The sequence below is a fragment of the Rhinolophus sinicus genome, linkage group LG10, assembly GCF_036562045.2.
Source record: "Rhinolophus sinicus isolate RSC01 linkage group LG10, ASM3656204v1, whole genome shotgun sequence".
Lineage (NCBI taxonomy): Eukaryota > Metazoa > Chordata > Mammalia > Chiroptera > Rhinolophidae > Rhinolophus > Rhinolophus sinicus.
This window is the reverse complement of record NC_133759.1, coordinates 111136352-111158227: the sequence shown is the minus strand read 5'-3', so window position 1 is coordinate 111158227 and position 21876 is coordinate 111136352. Positions and strand designations below refer to the sequence as shown.

General features: G+C 57.6%; 1 protein-coding gene across 2 annotated transcripts in view; it reads right to left on the bottom strand.

Annotated features, from left to right (window-relative positions):
* Positions 1-451: 451 nt before the first annotated feature.
* Positions 452-21876, bottom strand: part of PRKAR1B (protein kinase cAMP-dependent type I regulatory subunit beta) — an 81856-nt gene continuing 60431 nt past the window's right edge. For both annotated transcript variants that reach the window (XM_019747486.2, XM_019747487.2), the window contains exons 8-11: positions 21808-21868; positions 16328-16449; positions 2159-2240; positions 452-1812 (exon numbers count right to left, since the gene is read on the bottom strand). In XM_019747486.2, coding sequence (XP_019603045.1) covers positions 1640-1812; positions 2159-2240; positions 16328-16449; positions 21808-21868 — 438 coding nt within the window. In that variant the 3' untranslated portion in view covers positions 452-1639. The remainder of the gene's footprint in view (positions 1813-2158; positions 2241-16327; positions 16450-21807; positions 21869-21876) is intronic.

The following is a 21876-nucleotide window of genomic DNA, read 5'->3' as shown; positions in this document are numbered from 1 at the left end:
CTGTCACCTGGGTGGCCACCAGCCACGTGTCACTGAGTGCCTGACATGTGCACATTGAGATGAGCCCGTGATTTGCATATGACAAAGTCACGTGACATGAAAGGCATGATTTCTATGACTCAGTACCAGAAAAGCGTAACATCTCTCATTAACCATTTCTGTATTGATAACCTGTTGAAACGGGAGTATTTTGGACTGAGTTAAACAAAACCTATTAGTAAATGAGTTTCTGCACAGACCGCCAGTGCAGGGGCTGGGGAGGGGGGAAGTTAGAGTTTAACGGGGACAGAGTTTCAGTTTGGGACGATGGTGGCGATGGCAGTGTGAATGCCTAATGACCCTGAAATGGACACTTAAAAATGGTGGAAATGGTAAGTTTTACGTCATGAATATTTTACCACAACAAAAACACAAGAGAAAAACCTTCCATGAACGCTCTCAGACCACAACGCCCACTGGGGAGGCACTTCATTGCCCGTTTAATGGCACATGCAGCACGGAGATCATCACGATAAGTGGGAGGGGGGGTACACGTCACAGAAGCATCCACAGGCTGCAGGGGGCCCCTGCCCAGGCAGCAACCCAGGCAGGTGCCAGCTCGGGTCAAGGGCACGATTTCAGGTCACCGGAAGCTACCATGTGGCCCAAGCACACCGGTCATTGGATTGAAGGTACTTGGACAAGATGCAACTGACAGACGACTTGGGTGTATGGGGCGCAGGCCGCCTGCTCAAGGGAGACATGTGTGCCGGAGGGTGACACACAGGGGACTCTGGTGCCAGCGCATGTCTGACAGAATCCCTCCTCTATGCCCTCCCTCACCGGGCCTCCCAGAATTGGGTCACCCGACCCTGAGAGAACAGCACTCACGGGGTCTCGGGACGCTCCAGCCTCACACGGCACCCCCTTCCTGTCCTGGGCGTCTCGGCCCAGTGAGAGTGATGGGGGGAATCTGTCGGGCAAACTGGCCAGTGTCCCCGACCACCTGACAGGGACTGTAAGCCATGCAGGGTCACCTGAAGCTGGAGTCAGGGCCTGACTAGGGACTTGCCCCTCTCTGAGGCCACGATCGGCTTGTCACCCAGAAGCTCTGCCAAGCCTGGCACCTTCCACAGGGCCGTGTGAGGGAGGGCCTGTGGGACACCCCCTTGCACACCCCCGCCCCACGTTAGACTCCAGACCTGGGGACCTGACATCCCAGAGCCCTGGGTCTGGGCCGCTGCCTGGCCGGCCTCCAGAGAGGAGGTGACAGAGTGTGTGGCCCTCAACCTTCCCTCAGCTCCAGCAGGACCCAGCCAGCCCACGGACAGGGCCACCTGGACTCCCCTAGTCTGGCCCCTCAGCCGTGGGGGTTGGCAAACGCTGTTGTCCCCCAGAAGACTTGGGCAGAGGGAGCAGGGCCCTGAAAGGAGCCCAAGGGGACAGAGGGAAGCAGGGAAGGGGGGTGGGGAGGGGTGAGCAGGGCCTCCTGGGCCTCCCTTTGCCCCTTTGTGTTGAAATGCACATGTGACTATTTTATTCCAAATGTGAAGAGGGAGGGGCAGCCCCCCCCCCTGCTGGGACACCAGATCCCACTCCACGGCCTCAGAGACACAGGAGCAGCCAGCACACGGGGCGGGGCGGCGGCGGGGCTGGCAGCTCAGACGGTCAGGGAGATGAAACTGTTGTACCGTTGGATGTTCCTCTTCAGGATCTCGGAGCAGGGGCCCAGCACGCGCTCGAAGCGGGGCCGGTCCAGCTTGACACACTTGAGGGGCCCCCGGGCCACCACAGTGGCTGCCCGGGGCCGGTTCAGCAGCAGCGCGATCTCCCCTGGGGGTGAGACAGAGTGGCCGTCAGGGGCCTGGCCTGGGGGCAGGGCGGCCAGATTTAGGGAAAAGCAGCCAAACCCCAGGACACTCAACCATGATTCCAATGAACGAGCAGACATTTGGTATAAGTGTGACACGTTGGGGACATTCACATGAACGCCACTCCTTGTCAAAATGACATTCGAATTTAGCATCCTGTCTGTGACCCGGGTGCAGCAGGGAGGTCCTGCCCTGGTTGGGGCAGCCGCAGGCCAGGACCCAGGGCTCAGGCTCGGCTGCCCCTTCCTCAGGCCCCTGCAGGGAGCCCAGAAAGCTGGCCCGCCGCATGCGGAGGGGCCCTCACTCACCGAAGTAGTCGGAGGGCCCAAGGCGCCCGACCTCCACGTACTCCTCGTTGGGGGACCGGCGCTGGAGGACGGAGGCCGTGCCCTGCAGATGCCAAGGGGACACGTGAGGTCACCCACGAGGGGCTCCCCGTGAGGGGGCGCTGCCCGAATGCCCCTCCTGCCGGCTCCCTTCCACGTGCCCCCCCTAAAACTGAATCCCCATTTTTCTCCTTGTGGATGGAGGGCATGGGGTCACGGAGCCCAGCATCCTCCCAGCTCTGTGGTCCTCGGTGGAAGCTCACATGCCGGTGGGTGGCAGCAGGGAGAATCCAGCTGCTCCCAGCCGACCTTGGCGCGCTCTCAAGGGCGGGGAGCACGTCCAGCACTGGAGAGCGGAGAGTGGGTCTCAGGGGCACACACCCCAAGCGATGTGGCCCCTCCCAACCCCAACAGGGGGGCATCTGCAGACCTTGCCCGAATCAATGATTAACTGCAGGCTGTGGGGACAAGGCAGCGCCTGGAATGCGTGACACAGAAGTCCCCACTCTCGGTGGCAGGATGGCAGCCGGACAGCCTGGGGCATGCACGTCCGGGGGCGAGGACATTGGTTTCCAGGGGGCTCCAACCGCAGGCCCCCTTGCTTCTTGTGTAACTGGGGCAAGTCCCTTGCTTGGGGGCCCGAGACTGTGCATCGCCCTAGCAGGGCCCTTTCTGTCACCTCAGCTGACGTGCAGATTAAGAGCGAGGCCTTATAACAGCCATACCTCCCTGGTGTCAGCCATCGGCCGTCGGCACTCAGCAGCTGAGGCCCCATGCGGCTAGTCGCAAGTGCCTCTCAGATGGGTCACAGCTCTGTGCATCCCGCCTTTTCCGGCTGCTGAGTCCACTTCACAGCTGAGGACATGGAGGCCTGGGGTTGGGGGGCGCTGCTGTGAAACCGGCTCCACCTGCCCCCCAGGCACCCAGGGCCTCAGCCACTCAGCCTCCCGCTGCCCTTTTGGCACCAGCAAGCGTGATCTAGCTTCAGGGTGGGCTCAGCTCACCGAGTCGGGTTAATGTGTAATGCCCACCGCGCCACGGTCTGGGAGACGCAGGTCAGGAGACCCCGTTGGTGCCCCCCTTGGGTTCCCCCAGCTGGCCCGCTCTGGCCATCCAGGGTGTTTGTGGAGTCTCTGATGGATGGAGCAGGACGTGTAAACAGTAAGGGCTCCTCCAAGCTGAGTGTCACCGTTGGGCAGACAGGGCGTGCTCCCTCAGGCTGGAGGGCACATGTCCCTCCCTGAGTCCCAGAGAGGAGCAGGGTCCTGGTCACAGAGGAGGACTCACGGTCACCCAGCCGCGCTTTCCCCAGGAGAGACCAGGCCCTCTGGAAACGAGAGCCGCAGGGACAGGCGTGATGCCCCGACCACTGACCTCCTAGCTTCCACCTTTTTATTGATGACGCATATAATTTACATGCCTTTCTTCCCATTGCAGAGGACTTTCCACTTGACACTGGCATGCTGTCCTCTGGCAGAAGCCCCGAGCTCCCTGCTTCATACACTCATTCGGCAGAGCCCCTGGCTGAAACGTGTGGCCAGACACTTGAGCCCCAAACAATGGGAAACCTGACCAGTGGTGCCTAAAGGCTACCGAGGCCGGCAGCCCAGTCGTGTGACGTGTGGGACAGAGCCAGGCCCACCACTCATCAAGTGGCCCTCTCTCAGCCGCACTGCTGGGGGGCTCCTTGTTCCTGGGCCTTGGGCTGCCCGCCGACGCTCCACCCCCGACAAGACCACTCTGCCTGCTGGCCATCAGCATGACGCCGAGCTGATGGCAGAGCCGAGTCGCCATCGCACAGGCAGCAGGCGTGACCACCACGTGCCCCGAATTTCCAGGATGGCAAAACCACCCCCAGTCGTGGAAATGCGCCTCCTGTGCACGCTGCGTGTCCCAGACGGCCGTGGAGACAGCACAGACGTCCTCAGGGGACTGACTGTGAGCTGGAATTCTGGCGGCTGGAAAAATACACTTGTTGAAACTCCACACCATATCCCTCCAATTTCTCACTTACTGATTCTAACCCAACTCTAAAAATAAAGCAGGTCATTACCCACAGAAGTGGCCTGCGGGTCATGAGAAGAAGGTTGCTACTGGCAGGATTAGAAGCAACCCGTTTTCTTGCCGACTTCAGGTTTTTAAATTTTTTTCTACAAAATCAAAAACGAAAATCGACTGTCTCGTTTTCTCAAATGGGGAAGTGTGACTTTGATGAGAAGCAAGCAATCCAGGGCATGTGGGGAGGGCGCACAGGGGTGGGGTCTCTGGGACCTTCGTTCCTTGGCACGGCCCTAGCCTGGCACTGAGCCTGAGGGAGGCCTTGGGCAGAGGGGTCCCTGACTGGGTCACTCACTGTCCACAGACGAGTGCCGCCGGCCTCACCAGGGCTTTTCACACATCTGCGTAGGCCAGGCTTCCCTTACTCGCCAGTGCTGCGCGCTGCCCAGGGCTGGCATGACAGTGGAGAGCCAGGCGGACACCGGCTGCCGGCCTGGAGTCAACAGCCTGGTGGGCAACGGACACAGTCAGTTCCAATAGGAGCTGAGGGCAGTGGCTGGTCCCCCGCGCCTGGCACAGCCCTGGCAGGTGCAGCGGCCTCGGACGACCCCCGCTGGGCACGAGAGTCGGCATCCCTGAGCGGCGTGCCACTCATCACAGCCCAGGCTGGAAACGGCCCACACACACCCACAGGGCAGGGCAGGACATCACAGGGCAGAAAGGCTGGACCCTGAGCCAAGACTGGCCCTGGGGTGACAGGCCACACAAACGAGCATGCACTCTGATCCCATTAAATGAAGGTTTAGAAGAGGAAGAACTTATTAAGTAAGTACATTTTAAAAGCAACTTAATGTCACAGCCGAAAGTGAAAACAAGTATAACTTTCCATAAATTAAAAGGCAACTGAGAAGATAAACCCAAGGAAGCAGGTGCTGGAAAGGTGCTGAGGATGCACCAGCTCCGATCAGAGGCGTCCTTGTGACAGGACGGAACACCTGACAGTGACACAGACGAGGGGGGGCCTGTCCGCAGTCTGGACGGCACCTCCCCACGGTCTCCTGAGCTGAGCCAGACTCCTGCACTCCCACCCGAGCTTCCGCGTCCTGAGCTGCAAAATGGGTGCGACACCCACCCACCCGACAGTGCTGGCTGAGGTCATGGCCCCTGGCTTCAGAAATAGTCATGCGCACGTCAGACGTGACAGATTGTCATGAGGACACAGATACCTGAGTCAGCTTGCAGAGCGATGGGACATGAAATGGTGGTTCCCAGGGCTGCAGTGCTCATGAGAAAGTCCCACCCGAGACACCTCTCAGAACCTGCAAAGCTAAGCCTGTACCCACTTCGCCTTTACGTCTTACGTGAACACATCGTTTGCCAGTGTCTTTCTGTATTGAAGCAGAAGCACACTCTACACGCACGTACACACATGCACACCACACGCGCACACATATAGGATTAAACAGCCTGTGCATACAAACACCTCCCAGGTAACTGTGACTTCTTCTGAATAAATGAGCTGCATTTTGAGACTCAGTCGCTGTGACAAAAGCACCTCCTCTACGTGGAAGCCCCTCCCCCAGCTCACTCTGTCCCAGACGTGGCACTTCTGCAACCGGCTCCAGGGTGGCTCCATGTTTGGGGCCCAGTGGAGCTGCCCCTTGTTTGTTTGCTTTGGGGGCTGCACCGTCCTCACCACGGCTGCTGTGCACATCGGTCACATGCTCTGGGCCACAAACTGTCCTCAGAACGACTGCAAAAACACACTTGGTTGGTGAGCAGCCTGAGGCTGTTTTCGTGCCAGCGTTTAATGGACCATCCATGAGGTCGGGCCTTGGCGAGGATTCAAACTGCGGCTTCCGTGGGAAAACAACACAAGTGGCATGGCTCTGGCGCCAGGGCCCGGAGGACGGGAACAGGTGGCACTGGGATGCCAGGCGGCAGAGGCCCTGCTGCATGGGGTTGCCCTTGCAAACCCAGCGACTGTGCAGGCTCTCTCTGGGACCAGACAGGGCTCACCGCAGGGACATACCAGGGACTGCTGTGGGCAGGGACAGGCTCCCCTCTGGGTGAGATGGGGGAGCAGGGCCTGGGGGCTCCACGGGGGTCAGGTGTGTGTCTCCCCCAGCAGACTGTTCTGGAAGCTGGGAAGCCAACACCAATCCTGGTCTTGCTTCTGATTTGTCCCTCAGACCCAAAGGAGGACGATGACTGCAGGTGTAGCTATGCCAGCTGCTCCCCCTGGGGCCCCCAGAACAAGGCTGCTGCCCCCGCCCTGGGGGCCCCAGGACAAGGCTGCTCCTGCAGAGCTGGGCATGTCACTCCCACTGACCAGGCCCAAGGCCATGCAGGGCATCCACTTTCTCGGGCGTCCCCTCCTTCTGCTCGGGGCAAGTCCCTTGCTTAGACAGGTCAAAGGCACTGCCCTGACTGCAGTATCTCAGCGAGAGGTGAAAGAAACCCACAGCTGGCAAATTGATTGAGTTTTATCTCGCCTGGATTGCTGTATAAAATTGGTCTGGCCGTCAAGGGCAGTTCTGAAGTGTCTGCAGCACACGGCAGGTGGACAGGGTTCCTGGGTCTGGCATCACCATGCTGCCTGGGCATCGTGGGCACTGCCAGGTGGGACCTCAGCCCGGGCTCTGCCGAGCGGCTGTGGACACGGACCCTCGCTTCTCCCAGCCTCAGTTTCCCCACTGTCAAATAAAACACCACTTGTCCTGACCGCCCAGGTTCTGGCCACATTCAGGTGACATGACAGGCATGGCACTGCTGGGACACTGTCCGTGGGGAGACGACCGAGGGGCTGGTGTCCTCTGGATTCTGGGGCGCTTCTTCTGGGTGCATTTTCTCATTAGTCAACTGGGAGGATAATGGTCACCGCCTCAGGGGCTCAGGGTCAAATGGGCTCAGTATGGAAACGGTGACACAGGGTGATGCTCAGACGTGTTCATGGTTGTTGTCACCGACGTTATTAGCAGATCAAAAAGGGGCTTGTGTGGATAAACACAACACAGATAGTATTCCAGTGGGATATTACTCAGCCTTGAAAAGGAAGAAGATTCTGACACCTGCTTCAGTGTGCATGGCCCTGAGGACGCTGTGCTGATGAAACCAGCCAGTCACAAAGGACACACACTGTGTGATTCCCCTTATACAAAGTCAGATTCATAGAAACAGGAAGTAGATGGTGGTGCCAGGGGGTGGGGGAAGGGAGGAGAATGAATGTTTCCTGGGGACAGAGTCTCAGTTTGGGAAGATGGAAAGAGTTACGGGGACAGATAGTGGTGACGGATGTACAGCTCCTGTGGACGTGCTTCACGCCACTGAACCGTCCACTTAAAATGGTTAAAGACATTGCTATGTATGTTTCACCATTAAATATCTAATTAAAAACATTAAATTTCTAATTAAAAACATAGAAATTGTTTTTAAAAGGGCCTGGCTATTGCAACCCCAACTGGCCCTCTGCCCGTCCTTGCAGTCTCACAGGGCAGGCTGCCCTCAGGGGTCATGCTTGGGGCTCCCCTCTGTCCAGGGCAAGGCCCCGCGACACCCCCACACCTCTCCTGCCTCTGTCCTGAAGTGCTGATGGCGCAGTGACCTCATTGCAAGCCCCCTACCAGGAGCCTTTCCCTGAGCCCCCCTAGCAGCCAACCCCAGGGAGGGGCACCACAGCTGTGGACCGATACCACCCGAGGGGCACATCTGTCAGTCCCACAGAGGCCAATGACGCCGGGGGTTGGCCTTGGTCCTGGCTGGTGGTGGGGTGGGCGTGCTGACATCCCTGTAAATTGGTTCGTCCAGAACAGTGCATCTGTTAGGATTTCCTGGCCAAACATCCGTCCTTGTGACAATGGCCTTGGCATGCCCTGTGGTGCCAGGAATTGTGGGGCGACAGCAGGGCCTCAGGTCCAGCAGGGTCCCGTATCTGTGTGTCTGTGCCACCTGCACCACCAGAAGCAGGACTCGGACTCAGTGAAAATGGGAACACAGGCCTCCTTTGGCCTCTGTGGGCTGGGGGCAGTGTCTTTCATACTTCGGGGGAATGTGTTACACTTTTATGCTTCTTTCATTAATTAAAAAAAAGTCAGAAATAAGCCATCAGAGGGATCCAGAGTGTTGGGGACAGAGCGGGTAGCTCTACCCTTTACTGGAGAGACTCCCATGTCAGTGATCTTACCCCAGCAAATGACATTTTACTTGCATAATTAAAAAAAAAATGTAAGGCTCTCATCTCAAAACACAGAAGCCCTGAGCTCCGGGCCGGCGGTGGGCACCAGCCACTGGGTCCTGCCACCTTGGGGACTCATCCACGGAAGGTTCTGGGGGAACAGAAGCCGAGGAATCCGAGTCCCACGAATGCGCTTCATCGAAAAGGCAACATGAGACACCATGTGTGGGGGTCAGTGACCCTGCAATGAGGTCACTGCAGAGCCCAGCAGCGCCCAACTCAGCTGCACTCAGAGCTGTCCTCCTCATCTGCCCACATCCAGCCCACAGAAAGGGTGGCCAGGCGTGCACAGGCCTGGGGGCCTATAGCAGAGGTCTCAGAGGGGCTGGCCTCCCAGTCCCCAGACGACAAGGCCGTCCTTTGACGAGAAGAAAGACAGCTAAGAGCCCGGAGCCCCTGAATCTCCTGTGACCCTCAGTGGACATCAGAACCGCCCTGGACACAGCCTGGGAAGTTAGGAGCAAGTGGCCTCTCCAGAGGTGCGGGGGGCACCCAGGCAGCAAGCAGACAGCAGGCGTTAGTGAGCTCAGACCCTCTGAGACCCAGCAGTCTTGTTCCCTGGAATTTACCCGAAGGAGCTGAAAACACAGGTCCACACAAAACCCGCTCACGGATGTTTGCAGCAGCTTTCTTCGTAACTGCCAAAACTTGGAAACTACTGAGGTGTCTTCAGTGGGTGATGGATAAGCAAACTGGTCCATTCAGACAATGGAATATTATTCAGTGATTAAAAGAAATGAGGTGTCAGCCATGAAAAGACACGGGGAACCTTACATGCATGTTACTAAGTGAAAGACGCCCCTCTGAGAAGGCCACATGCTGTGTGATTCCAACTCTGTGACGTCCTGGAAAGGGCAGAACTGCAGGGACAGTACAAGATCAGGAGTTGCCAAAGCCTGGAGGAGGGAGGGGTGAATACGGGGAGCACAGAGGGTGCTTAGGGCAGGGTCCCCACCGTGTGACATAATGTGGACACATGTCACACACATCTGTTTACCCCACGGAATGTGCAACATCATGAGTGACCCTAATGTCACCTGGCAACTCTGGGTGATGATTGTCACTGCAGCTTCATGAGCTGTGACCATGTCCCATCTGGTGGGGATGGTGACGGTGGGGAGGCTGTGCATGTGGGGTGGGGGGACATAGGGCACCTCTGCACCTTCCCCTCAATTTTACTGTGAACCCGAAATGGCCCTAAAAAATAAAGTCTTAAAAAAAAAGAACTCCTGGGGGACCCTGCTGTGTCCCCCGGACAGGGCCCCCTGAGCCATGGCCACCCTACCAGCTCAGGGGGCTCTGGCCAGGAGACGGCTGACGCAGGGTGGCTCCTGGCCCAGCCAGGCAGTCTGGAAAAGCGCTTCTCCCAGCTTGGCCCAGACGGAAATGAGTGCTTTTTTGCTGGATCGAGACTGTCGTCCTTCAGCGCTGACCCACGGCCAGCAAACTGTGCTCCATGCACTCCTGCACTGGAAGGCCTGGCACCAACCACGCAAACCCCACAGTAACCACCGGGCACAGTCCAGCACCAGGCCTGAGCCTTGCACATGCTGAGCAGCTCGGCACCTCCTGGCAGGGCCATGCGGCCTGAGGACAGGCGCAAACCCTCAGGCCTCCAGGAGGCTCCACAGGGGGCAGTGCGTGCAGCCCATTTAGCTCACGGGAGACGCTGGTGCCAGCTGGGCAACATGCACCTGCCGTATGGGTCACAACGCAAACTAACGTCATTGTGGAGCAAACTTCCACACTGCCTGTCCCAAGGCCCAGGGTGCTGGGGTGCAGCCGGCTGCCCTCCCGCCCAGGTCTGCACGGCTCCCACCACACCTGGGTGCCCTGCCCTCCTACCTCCACCTGGAAAACTTCCATCCGTCCATCAGTGCTCAGCCCCACCTGCCCACTCACATCTTTCCCATCGGTCAGGACAGTCTCTGCTCCCTCCTGGGTCCACATCGGGGGCCCTGCCTTTCTGCTTTGGCCTGGCCCCTTCCCCACGTGAGACCCAGGTGAGTCTCTGGAAAGTCGATCAGACAATTTCCATCCTCTGCAAATAAACAGCAAACCACCCATGGCTGCCATCGCTCCCCACCCAACAGTAGTGCACAGTGGGGCCATGGCAGGTGCTGAGTCCCAAATGACTCTGAGCAAAGGGGGGACACGTGCCTGGGGGCCGGGTGTTCTCCTGCCTAAAAGTTGCTGAGATGATGGTAACAATGGTGCATTGTGAACCCCCCACTTCTGAAGGCTGAGGGGGAAGCAGCAGGCCTGTGATGAGAGGGACAGTTCCCGGGCCAAAGGCGGGTCCGAAATGTGTTGTTGTGGACACTCACATCCTTGTTGAGAGGAGATAAACCCAATTAGCGTTTCCATGGTGACACCTCCCAGCTGGAACCTTACTCTCCAGATTCTGTGGGAACCAGCTCGCAGGGCCCAGCTGTCCCCAGGCTGCGTGGAGGTTTCTGGTGGGCACAGAAATGGGGCCACACAGGCCACACGGAGGAGCGCAGCAGAGGGGACTGAGACGCAGACCTGCGTCCCCCCCACCCAGCTGCCCATCCCTCCTCCCAAGGTTTCCTGGACAGTGTGGTCCTGACATCCGTTCTGATGGGCTCTGAACAGACGGGCATGCTGCATGCCTCACAGGAGCTGGTGCGTCCTCGACACATTCTGTCCCCAAATGCCCTCTCCCTGTGTGCAGGGGTCCCCGGGGGCAGGGGCTGCCCCCGCCAGGCTGCTCCACACTGGGGGATTGGGACACCACCACCCAGAACCACCACATCTGCCAGCAGAGTCGCACAGGGCATGAGCGGGCTCCCGCTGACGCCCACCAAGGGAAAGCAGAGGGGACAGAGGGAGACCCCTGTAAAAGGTGGGTGCAGTGAGAAAGAGGCGAAGGCGGAGCTCCACAGTCTCACTCCCCGAAATGAGGCCTCAAGCAGAAGTACGTCTGGCCGGCCATGGCAAAGATCACCACACCGTGTGCTCGAGAGATCGCGTGGGGGAGAAGCGACGTGATGAGCACCACCAAAACACACAGGGACACTCGGCCCATCCCCGCGGGAGCAGAGGACGGCCTGGTCCCGAAGGCCCAACTGTCTTCTCCACTCGTGGCCTCGAGGAAAAGAGAAAAGGCAGGCCCGAGCCTGTGTCGTCACGGAGGCGCCGGCACATGCAGCCCCGAGCCCAGTGCCCAGACCCGGAGAGCTGACTATGCCCTGGGCGGTACAGCGCTATCCCGCGGCAGGGCCCCACACACCCACCTGCATGGCAGCCTGACTATTCCGGAAGCATCAGGAGGAGGGTGTATCAGTCAGGATTCTCCAGAGAAGCAGAAGCAATGGGTAGGTGTGTGGAGGGGGGTTAGGGAACGGCCCCCACAACAGGGGCTGCAAGTCCAAAACCTGCGGGGGGGGGCAGGGGGGCAGAGTGGACGGGACTCAGTCCCAAGGCCGTCTGCAGGCAGAACCCCTCTTCCCAGGGGGGAACCTCAGTCGTCCTTCTGTTGAGGAAAGCCTTTTACTGCTTGTGCAAGGCCCACCCACACCGTGGAGAGGGAAATTCACTCAAAGTCTAAAACAGCTGGGAAACTCCTGCACAGACACACCCGGGTCGGCGTTTGATAACACACCCGGTGCCGTGGGCTGGCCATGTTGACCCGTAAACTTAACTCTCACAGCAGGTAACCCGGGACAGCTGAATTCACGAGCATCCCAAGTGCTCGGGGTGAATCGGGTATTAAAACGTACAGGGGCACAGTTGGCTTTTTAAAAGAAACCTTAAACCAGAGTGGCCCTCGTGCCGCACGCTTTCTGCAGTCTCTGGGCGTAAGGCGTCACCACTCCTCCCCATGTACTGACATACGGGGCATCAGGTTGGCACTGAGGTCAGAAGTATGGAACCCACGTTGGCCCCGGACGGGGTGTGCCAGCCTTAAAACATACACGGTGACACTAACCCCTCCTGCTTGTCATTCTGACACACCGGGCGGCAGCGGCCCCAGGCGGTGGGCAGCTTTGCGGGTCATGTCTCCAGCCCAGGCCACAGCCTCACAGCCGCCGGCGTCAGGCAGCACCGAGAGAACAGGCCTGGCCTTGCGAGTCTGTTTCACAGGTGGCCAGTGGGCCGCGCCCGGCCACATGGGAAGCTGAGGCTTGAGGCTGCATTGCGGTTCTGAGAGTGGCCCCTGTACTCATCAAATTTGGTTGGTCACAGAGGAAAAGGGGAACAATGCCAGTTGCCGAGGAGAATGCGTCAGACACACTGGACAGTGCTGTGAAGTTAACTGCACCCACCCAGAGCCTGGACGTGGACCGGCCGCCCCACACCCCGTACGCATCGGTCACGGGCGTGGGGGTGGACACGCCTGCCAAAGAGCCGAGTCTGTCCAGAAGCTAGTGTTGCTCACGTCACCGAGTCGCTGCCCAGGCTGCTGTCAGCAATCGGCTTGTGAGGATGGCGGCAGCAGGGCTCCCGGAGAACAGGCGGTCACGGCCCGGCCCAGGCCCCCTCTTCATGGAGCCAGTGCACCCTCAAGGCTCAGTGGCTCGAAACCCAAAAAAGTGGCCTTCAGGACCATGTGGCCCGGGCACCTCAACGTTCAGGGAACTACTGCCTACACATACAAACCTGTAGTCACTATGCTGTCACCTACACTGATACAATACTGTATGTCAACTGTCGCTGAACAGGAAAAACAATGAGTAAAAAGAAACCACACACGGCCGTGGTGCCAGGTACACCCTCGATGACGACCGCGAGGACGGCTTTAACGGACTGACCGGATGAGCAGTAGCGACGCCAGGTCCCCAAGCCAGCTGGACACACAATATGGTGTCAGCCAGAGGGGAAGGCGTGTGAAACTCAGGAAGCATCGCTCACCCCGTTTGTGCTGCTCTAGAATGGCAGGCATGAAGTACACACACGCACACGTGTGCACACATACATGTGCAAGCACGACACACACACAGGTGAACGCCCAGCACACCCAGAGCCGCTGGGATGCAGGAGCGAGACGCGGGGCTGACTCCTGGCCCCGGCACTTGGTGGCTGTGTCCTTGGGCAAAGGAACAGCCCTCCTGGCTGCTCTCCCTGGAGACGGAGCAGCGCTGACCGGGCCTCCCTCACAGGCGGGTGGTCAGCTTACATGGACGTCGGGGCTCAGACAACACCTGCCACATCCTCAGCTCAGAAACGCCGGGTCCCGCCATCGCGGCTGCTTACGTAAGTGACCTTGGCAATGTCCTTCTCTTTTGCGGTGCTTTCTGTGAGGACCCTGCCGACCTGTGCCTCTCACACACATTCTTACGATTCTTCTGCCGTGACCTTGGACCCAGCGGGAGGAGACCGTGGGCTGCACTGCACAATGCACAATCATCTGCACTGGCCGGCCGCCTGTGCCCTCGGCTTCAAGACCATCAGTGCTGAGGCTGCAGCTCAAAGCCGGCCCCACGAGGCACAGGGGCGGGTGGGGACCCCGGCGAGCGGGCAGCACTGTCACCCCGGGGGCCGTGTCAGTCCAAGTGGCCAGACACCGCATGTCTCAAGAGAGGTGAGAGATCCAGATTTGTATGTGGAGTACCCTGATTTTCAAATATTGGCAATTTATTCAAATACTTAAAAAAACCGCTGTGCAGGCCAATACAAGCTTGCCTCTGGGCCAGGCTGTGCGAGTAGGTGCCAAGAGGACGGAGAACCTGGGCAGCAGAGGGTCTGCCCCCTCCCAGCGGAGCACCGGGGCTGCCATCCACCTTGTGCCAGGGGCGGGGGAGCCATGTCAGTGCTGAGAGCCGGTGAGCAATCCCAGGACAGCTGTGGCTCGGTCCCAGGCCTTGGGTTGGTTGCTTCAGCTGGTGGCTCTCACCTGGGGTCTGTCTGTGGCTGTAGGTGGCTGGTGGCTGGGGCTGGATGTTCAACACGGAACTGGGAGCTCGGTGCCGCTGGAGATGGGCCACATCCTGGGAGCATCTCAGAGCATGGTCGCTGGGCTCCAAGGAGGACGGGGTCCGAGAGGCGGTGACCCAGCCTGGATGTCCCTTGTCGTGGCTGCCGCGTCCTCTTGCCCAGGCGAGAACTGAAGCCCAGATTCTGGGAGGAGACTGCAGCCACCTTCCATCCAGCCCATTTGGGGGCAGGATGGCTGAGGAAACCTCCCACCATCTGAGCACAAACTATTTTCAACTGGAAAATGCCAGGCTTACAGACACCCAGAGAGAGTGTCTTGTCCAAAGTGACTTTCATGGTGGCAGACAAGGGACAAGTCAGAGATGGTTATGCGGCACCTGGAGGGCAGGACATCGAAGTCAGCAGAGTAATGTGGAGCCTGTGGCCAAGGGTCCCCTGGTCAGCCCACAGGGTCAGTGCGGCCACCACCGTCTGCACAGCAGGAGACGTCACCCGCCTCTCGTCCCACAGTGCCTTAGCAGCATGCAAGCATATAGGCCACCGTCCCCTCAAAGCTCAGTGGGCCAAAGCCCGGACATGCCCTGAGGCAGTTGTCACCTTTACGTCACCAGCAGGTAGGAGAACGGGTCTGGGCAGGTCTCTGGAGTCTGGTTCTGAGGTCGCAGCCACATTTGGGTCTGAAAATGCTGGGTGGGCACCTGGTCTACACTGACCAGAATCGCAACTTGTTGCGGCTTTATTCCACCTTCTTCTTCCTTCGTAAGAAACACTGCTGCTAAATGAGTCTCCCACTCTGACAACAGTGCCTGAGGGGCTCTTCCTTGGGGAAGGGGGAAAGCCCTTCGCAAAGGGGAACACAGCCTCTGGGAAGCCTGGTGGGAATGCGTCCATCACTGCTCACGCGTGTGCCCACCCTCTCATTCGTTTACGTGCACTCACCCTGTGATTGTCTGTCCCAGGCTCAGCGCTGGGAGGCACAGGAGGTGACCATATGCAGGCCCTGCAGCTCCGGTTGCCGTCAGGACCCTCCCCAGGGCCCCAGGTGCCCCCGCAGCCATTCATCCCCTCCTGCTGTCATGCTCCCCGTGGAAAGGTGAGGTCTGACCACACCCTCCGGGCAGGGTGTCGTCAGGAGCCCAGACTGAAGTCACAAATGACATCTACATTTCATATCCGCGGATTTTATCTGTCCCGCTCATGTTTTATGGAGAGAGCACAGCTATGCATTCTCTCTAGCGAGGCAGTGGCAAGGACAGGCACCTGGCTGCAAGAACAGTACAAGGGGCCACCGGTCTGCAGCGCTGGAGGCCCCCGGCTCCGATAGCAAAGCCCACCGTGCCGGACAAGCGACTCTTCCCGCCCTTGAGGACCAGAGAAGCAGGAAATATGCCAAACGAGCCATGTGCTCTGGGCATGGCGCAATCAGGAGGCCTCACAGCCAGAGGCCACTCGCTCACTCCTGGACCCCTGCTCGGGGCTTTCTCTCTGGGGACCTGGGCGGGGCACAGCCCTGGGTTGAGGGACACACTGGCCACAACAGCTGTTCACCCAGATCACTGACAGGCTGGGTGTGGCCGCCACCAATTGCGGCCTCAGAGCCAGCTGTCACCAGCCCTCAAGGATGGGAAAAGGGACTCATGCGTGGCCACTTGAGAAAGCTGGCGCCATATTTTAAAATTAAACTTTTATTCTGAGATCATTGCAGGTTCACGTGCAATTGTAAGTGATAACACAGCAAGTTCCACACGCCCTGAATTCTGCACCTCCCCCGACACTGACTCTGTGAAACCCCAGCTGCAGGTCACGCCCAGGCTGTGCGTGGGCGCCACCACTGACCAGAGCCACACGGGCCCGTTCTCAGGACACACTAGGCGAAGTGCGAGGCCGGCCTGCACGCCCGGCTGAGGCTGGTGTGGGGGACGCGGACCACCAGGTTCCTCAGGAGCCCGTAAGACAGCTGGGGGGCAGGAGGGCGCTTCATCCCCAGGCAGCGCCCGTCAGGGTGAGTGAGCAGGACTGACCTCTGTGATGATGAAGAAATCGTCCCCAGGCTGCCCCTGAACGACTATCTTCTCTCCATCTTCAAACTGGACGGTCTCCAGGGCGTCGGCCACCGTCAGGCGCTCCCACTTCTCCAGGGACTCTGGAAGGGGACAGGAGGACCGCACAGAGTGAGCACACGGCCAGCGCACGTCCCCCCGGATGGTCATCTCAGGAAATGCCAACCCTGCCCGCCCTGTGGCGGTGACAATGACAGAAGAGAGCAGAGCAGAAAGCAGGGCTCTGTGCTGGGAGGGCCGGACGCTCAGGGCCCGACTAACTACTTTCTGGCAAAAGAAACTCTCCTGGCTTACAGTTATCAGATGCTACTGATGTAGGTCAGTTGCTAAAAATATAAAGCAAAGCCTTGATTCTAGGTCTTGGTTAGGAGCTGGGGGTTCTCGCTTTAAAACTCCTGCCAATGCTACACGTGGCAAAGGCCAAGCTTGCGAGTAGCCTCAGGGTGGGGCGGGTGCGCAGAGGGGTGGGCGCTTCCATGGAGGGACGGAGAAGCTGCTCCAAGCACACTTGCTTCAGCAGCTTTCTAGAAAAGTCTGCAGTGGACAGACACGGCTCAGTGATTCAGAACGCGGGGCGATCCCTCCCGCATAGGCCCGCGCTTCCACAACACCTGTGTGACTTGACACACGCAGGCAACTTGTGTGAAGTTACAGTTTGTGTCTGAGGCAGTTGGTGCAGACTGGCAGCCTTTGTTCACGGTGTCCTTACAGGGCAATAAGAGGCACATAGTTTTACAAGTCATTGCAGCTTGGAAGTTCGTCTCCACATACCTGATCAGCAGGTTTTTGGTTATATTTGAAGCCTGTAATGTCTGAAAGCCAAGATACGTCGCAGCTTAGCGAGCCAACAACACACGTGTGTGGGGAGAAGTGTCAGGAGAAACTGAAAGTCGCGGTTGTTTGTTGGCCCTGAGACAACTCCTGAGGCACAGACACGCTCGGGGCATTTTCAGTGCACTCAGAATCTCTGTGCTGGAAAATTCTGGATGCCGGAGGGCTGCCCTTTATGGGAAAAAGCTCTGAGGGGTCTCACACATGCTGTGGCAGGCACGCAGAACAGATGTGGGCAGTTGTCCCCAAGCAGCTCACAGATGGCAGCTCCAGGTAGGACACAGCCATGCAGGTGACCCCCAGGGCTAGGTGTGGGAGCATAGGTGGGGAGGGTCACCAGCTCCATGGGAACTGGAGCAAGCACAGTCCCACAGCTCACAGCTGCCCTGGCACTCACCCACAGCAGCGGCCCAGCCCAGCATGTTGGTGAGAAGCTGGAATCTCAGGGGCACGGTGTGGTCCTGTGTCCACGTTCCCCGGGGGCTAAGGGCAGGCGGCCACGAGAAAGCCTGCTGCCTACCCATGCCAGCGCCGGCCACTTCTGGAGGATTTTGTGAAGCTAATGGTGACTGAGCAGCAAAGGGACTGGAGTCTCGTCCTTCCTCCCGACGACCATGGAGAAGACAGGGGCACTGGTGGCAATCGTGTTACTCAAAGTCTGCAGATGGGAGGCCGACCAGAGGTTGTAAGTGCCAGTGGGAGGGGGTGAGTGAGCGAGTAGACATGTGGGAAGGTGCCCAATGGGTACCTGGCGGCACTGGAGCTGGGGCACCCCGCCCCACTACAGTTCAAAGGGAATGGCGTGCTGGGCTGCAACGGCCCCGGGTTTGGGATTTTTCATGCAGCTAAAATATCCCCCCCCTTGGCCCCTAAAAAATCTTGGGGACAAATCCAAGATGTGCCAACTATTTGTTTTGCCAAATATGTGGAGAACCACCAGAGAGAAGCCAGACGCAAAATGCCACAGTGTGTGATTCCATTTTTGTGCCACGTCCAGAACAGGCAATTCCACGGAGGCAGGCAGTAGACTGTGGGTGCTAGGGGGGAGGGGTGGCTGCTAACAGGGATGTGGTCTCCATGCGGGCTGATGAGAAACTTCTGGAACCGGACAGTGGTGATGGGGGCACAGCAATGACTGGACTAAATGCCCCTGAATTTTAAAGGTAAATGTTCTGTGTGCTTTCACTACAATAAGAAAATCGTGGCCTTCTCTCATCATTTCAGAGAAGGGTTTCAGCAAGGACGTGGGCTCCCAGGAAGGGGCTGAGGCACTGACACATGGCCACACACACACCTAAGGTGAGGCGCCAGCTTCTGGAAGGGTCCACACGAGGGTGAGCGCCCCAGGGACCGAGCGCCCGGTGTGGCCATGCAGGGTCAGGGTGGACCTGGGCAGTCCTCAGGCGCAGGCCCCTTGCGAGGTTGCTTTGGACAGATGGGGTGATTCCGTTCTTTCATTTACTTTGTCTTAATACCTACTCTATTGTCTTTGGTAAACTTGCTCATACTCATTACAAAGAACTCAAGAAATACAGCAAAGTGTAAAGAGTTTGGAAGGCACTAAATAGCCCAGAAGTAGCATGGCCGACGTCCTGTACATGCCATCCAGTCACAGGTCCTAACAGACAGCGATGAGAAGATAAGCAGAAATACCTTATTCGGAGGGGGTCCCAGACAAGCTGTTTTCAATAGAAAGCCTCGTATTTTATTTTGCTTGACTTTAATAGAAGAAAAAATAAACGAAGTGAAATTGAATTTTTGGTGAATGTTTTTTCACCACAAGATAGTCTTAAGAAAGATTCCTCTAAAAAAGATTGTGAAAAAGACATTGACTTGGTCACTGGGCTTTATGGACATTGAACTGTACAGAATGCCGCTTTGGGGTCAAAGGGAGTAAAGAATGGGCCACTGACACTGAATTTTGGGTAAAGTTGACCCTGTGGACACGAGGCACAGTTGGCTCCGCCTCCCTCCTGCCGTGTCTGTGTCACCACAGCTCTGCTGGTCCGTGTGGCACATGCTGGAGCGGCTGCCTGTCACCAGGTGTCCAGCCTCTATCCCAGATTTCTTGTGAAATTCCTGAGCCGACTCCCTGTCGAGCGCTGCTCCTCTGAACTGGAAACCAGGAAGGCTGGCTGTGGCCGGTGCTGCGTGGGGCCCGGGCCGTCCTCCCTGAGCGCCCTTGGCCACTGCTCTCCGGGCTCAGGCTGCCCAACGACCCTTCTCCCTGGAGGCCTGAAGTCTAGTTTCTCTGTGAAGCTCGACCAGGGCACTCGCTCTGCCTCAGCAGCCCTGTGGGAGCAGGAGGGGCCCATTCTCAGGCCCGGCCCTCGTCGGGAAGGATGTCCCACCGCAACTGCGTCCTCCCTGGGTCTGTGACTGTCCTCCACGGGAGGCCTGGCCACCCGCTGCCATCTCTCCTCTGGCTACTTCCGTGTCACGTCCCCTGCTTCCCGTGGGTGCTTCGCACTCTTCCTCCATGTCACTAATTCCATTTGCAGTCTAGTCCTATCATTTGTTGTTGTTTTTTAACTTGGAAAAAATTGATGTGAAAAGGTCTTACACCTTTGCAATGTGACAGCTTCACAAACACTACATCGGGTCGCCAAAATTCTGCACACGCTGACCAGCAACACGTGCGGTCTTCCATCCCTGAGACCGGATGCGTGGAGCTATGGTGCGCTCACTTTGGTGGCCCAACAAAACCTGTCACAAGCATGCAAGGCACGTCTCCCTTCTGGAAGCGGCAGGCTGCGTCGTTCCCCCTTGGGCACTACTGTGAAAACTGCTGAAATGAACACCCTGTCCACGGACCTTTACACCCTTATAAGAAACTCTCCCCAAAGTGTAGAACGCGGAACATGAGCTGTGTCTGCTCTGCTGCTACGATCCCTAACTCAGCGCCAAGATTCAAGCCTTATTTGCCCTAATCTTGACCTTCGCTTTGGCTCTTCCGTGTCCCTTCTAATTTCACAATCGTCATTTTATCTTCTGCCCTCTATTCTCCTGTTGTATTGACTTTGTGTTCTTTTTTTAATGTTTATCTTGCTTTTTAAAAATATGATACATTTTGAAGATTATGTCTTATTTAACATATAGTTACCTCGTTTTTTAAAAATTATTTTTTTCAGTTACAGTTGACATTCAATATTATTTCATATTAGTTTCAGGGGTGCAGTGCAGTGGTTCCACGCTGATGTAATTTACGTGGTGAGGCCCGATCAGCCCAGCACACGCCAGGCACCACGCACAGTTGTTACAACGTTTCCGGTGCTGTACTTTTCTGTTCTTAATAAATTCTACACTGGGATTTGTTTTCTGTTTCCGTGGACATGCCTCCTTCCTGGCTGGGTTCTTTTCTGCTGGTAGTTCTTGCACCCGTGGCCATAACATTTCTTTCCAGCTTGTCCAAGCCTAACATGGGGTTTGGGGGCAGACCTCCTCCCTTCTGGTTTTCAGTTTGAAGGGCGGCAGTGAGCCCTGCCCATGTCTCCGTGGGGAATGGGGACAGGCAGAGCCCAGCTGCTGCGGTGCTGACAAACTGCACTGTCCATGCAAGCTCACTGCTTGCAGGCAAGGGCATGCCACCCTGGGAGCAGCTTTGGGAGTCGCACGGCTGCCCAATCGGCAGCCCAGGCCCTGGCCCCGCCCCCCGGCACCCACCCCAGGGATTTCTGTCTGTCCCTTTTTCTGCCTCACTCCCTTACCTTCCACTTGCTCACCATCTTTACCCAGAAGTCTAGCCTAGGGCACTCAAGGCTGCAAATGTTACTGCAGGAATGTCTGCTGGATGGTCACTTCCAGTGGTTCCAGTAGCTGTGACACTCAGCTGTTACTCACTTTCCCACATGAGTCCTTTCCAGGGTCTAGAGCTGCCCTGTCCAAAACAGGAGCTCCTGCCACAGGTATCTATTTATTTAAATCGATTAAAATGAGTTAAAGCTCAGTCCCTGGGCCCAACCTGCCTCGTGCCGAGTGCTGGATGCAGACAGGGAGCTATCGCTACCTGGCGTGACAGGTGGGCCCCGCACACGCTCATCACCATGTGACCGCAACTGTAAGCTGTTTAAACACGTGGACAGAACTTTGCTGACATTCCTGAAAATCCACGGAAGCATAGCCCATGTGTTTATCGGACCCCAGGATGAGAAAGGGTGGGGACGGCATCCGAGAAACCATTCTTGGGAAGAAACTGAAACCAGCCGGGGAAAGAAGCTCAACACAGCTGGCCACTTTCACTATAACAAAAAATGACTTTCAGCTCAAAACTGACAGGCTTAGACGAAGAGCTGGAGATAATGACACTGACGGTGGTGGGAGGGACGCATGGAAGGCAGACACTGAGCCGCGAAGTGACTGGGGCCGAGGGAAGGGGCACAGACAGCTCGGTCCTGACACACAGCAGTTGCATGTGTGCACGCATACATGTACACGCATGCACATACATGTACTGTCTATGAGCATGCATGTGTGGGTGAATCTTGCATGTGGCCCACGCTTGCACCCCACCAAGAACACAGAACGTGCCGGCCACATGTGTGGAGGTGGCTGGGCCAATGGCAGGTGCTCAGACAGGATGGACACACCATGCGGGGCGGGGAGCCACCTACCCAGGATGGAGACCTTGCTGAGGAATTCCTCATACATCTTGCGTTTCCTCAGTGTGCTGCCCTGTTCGG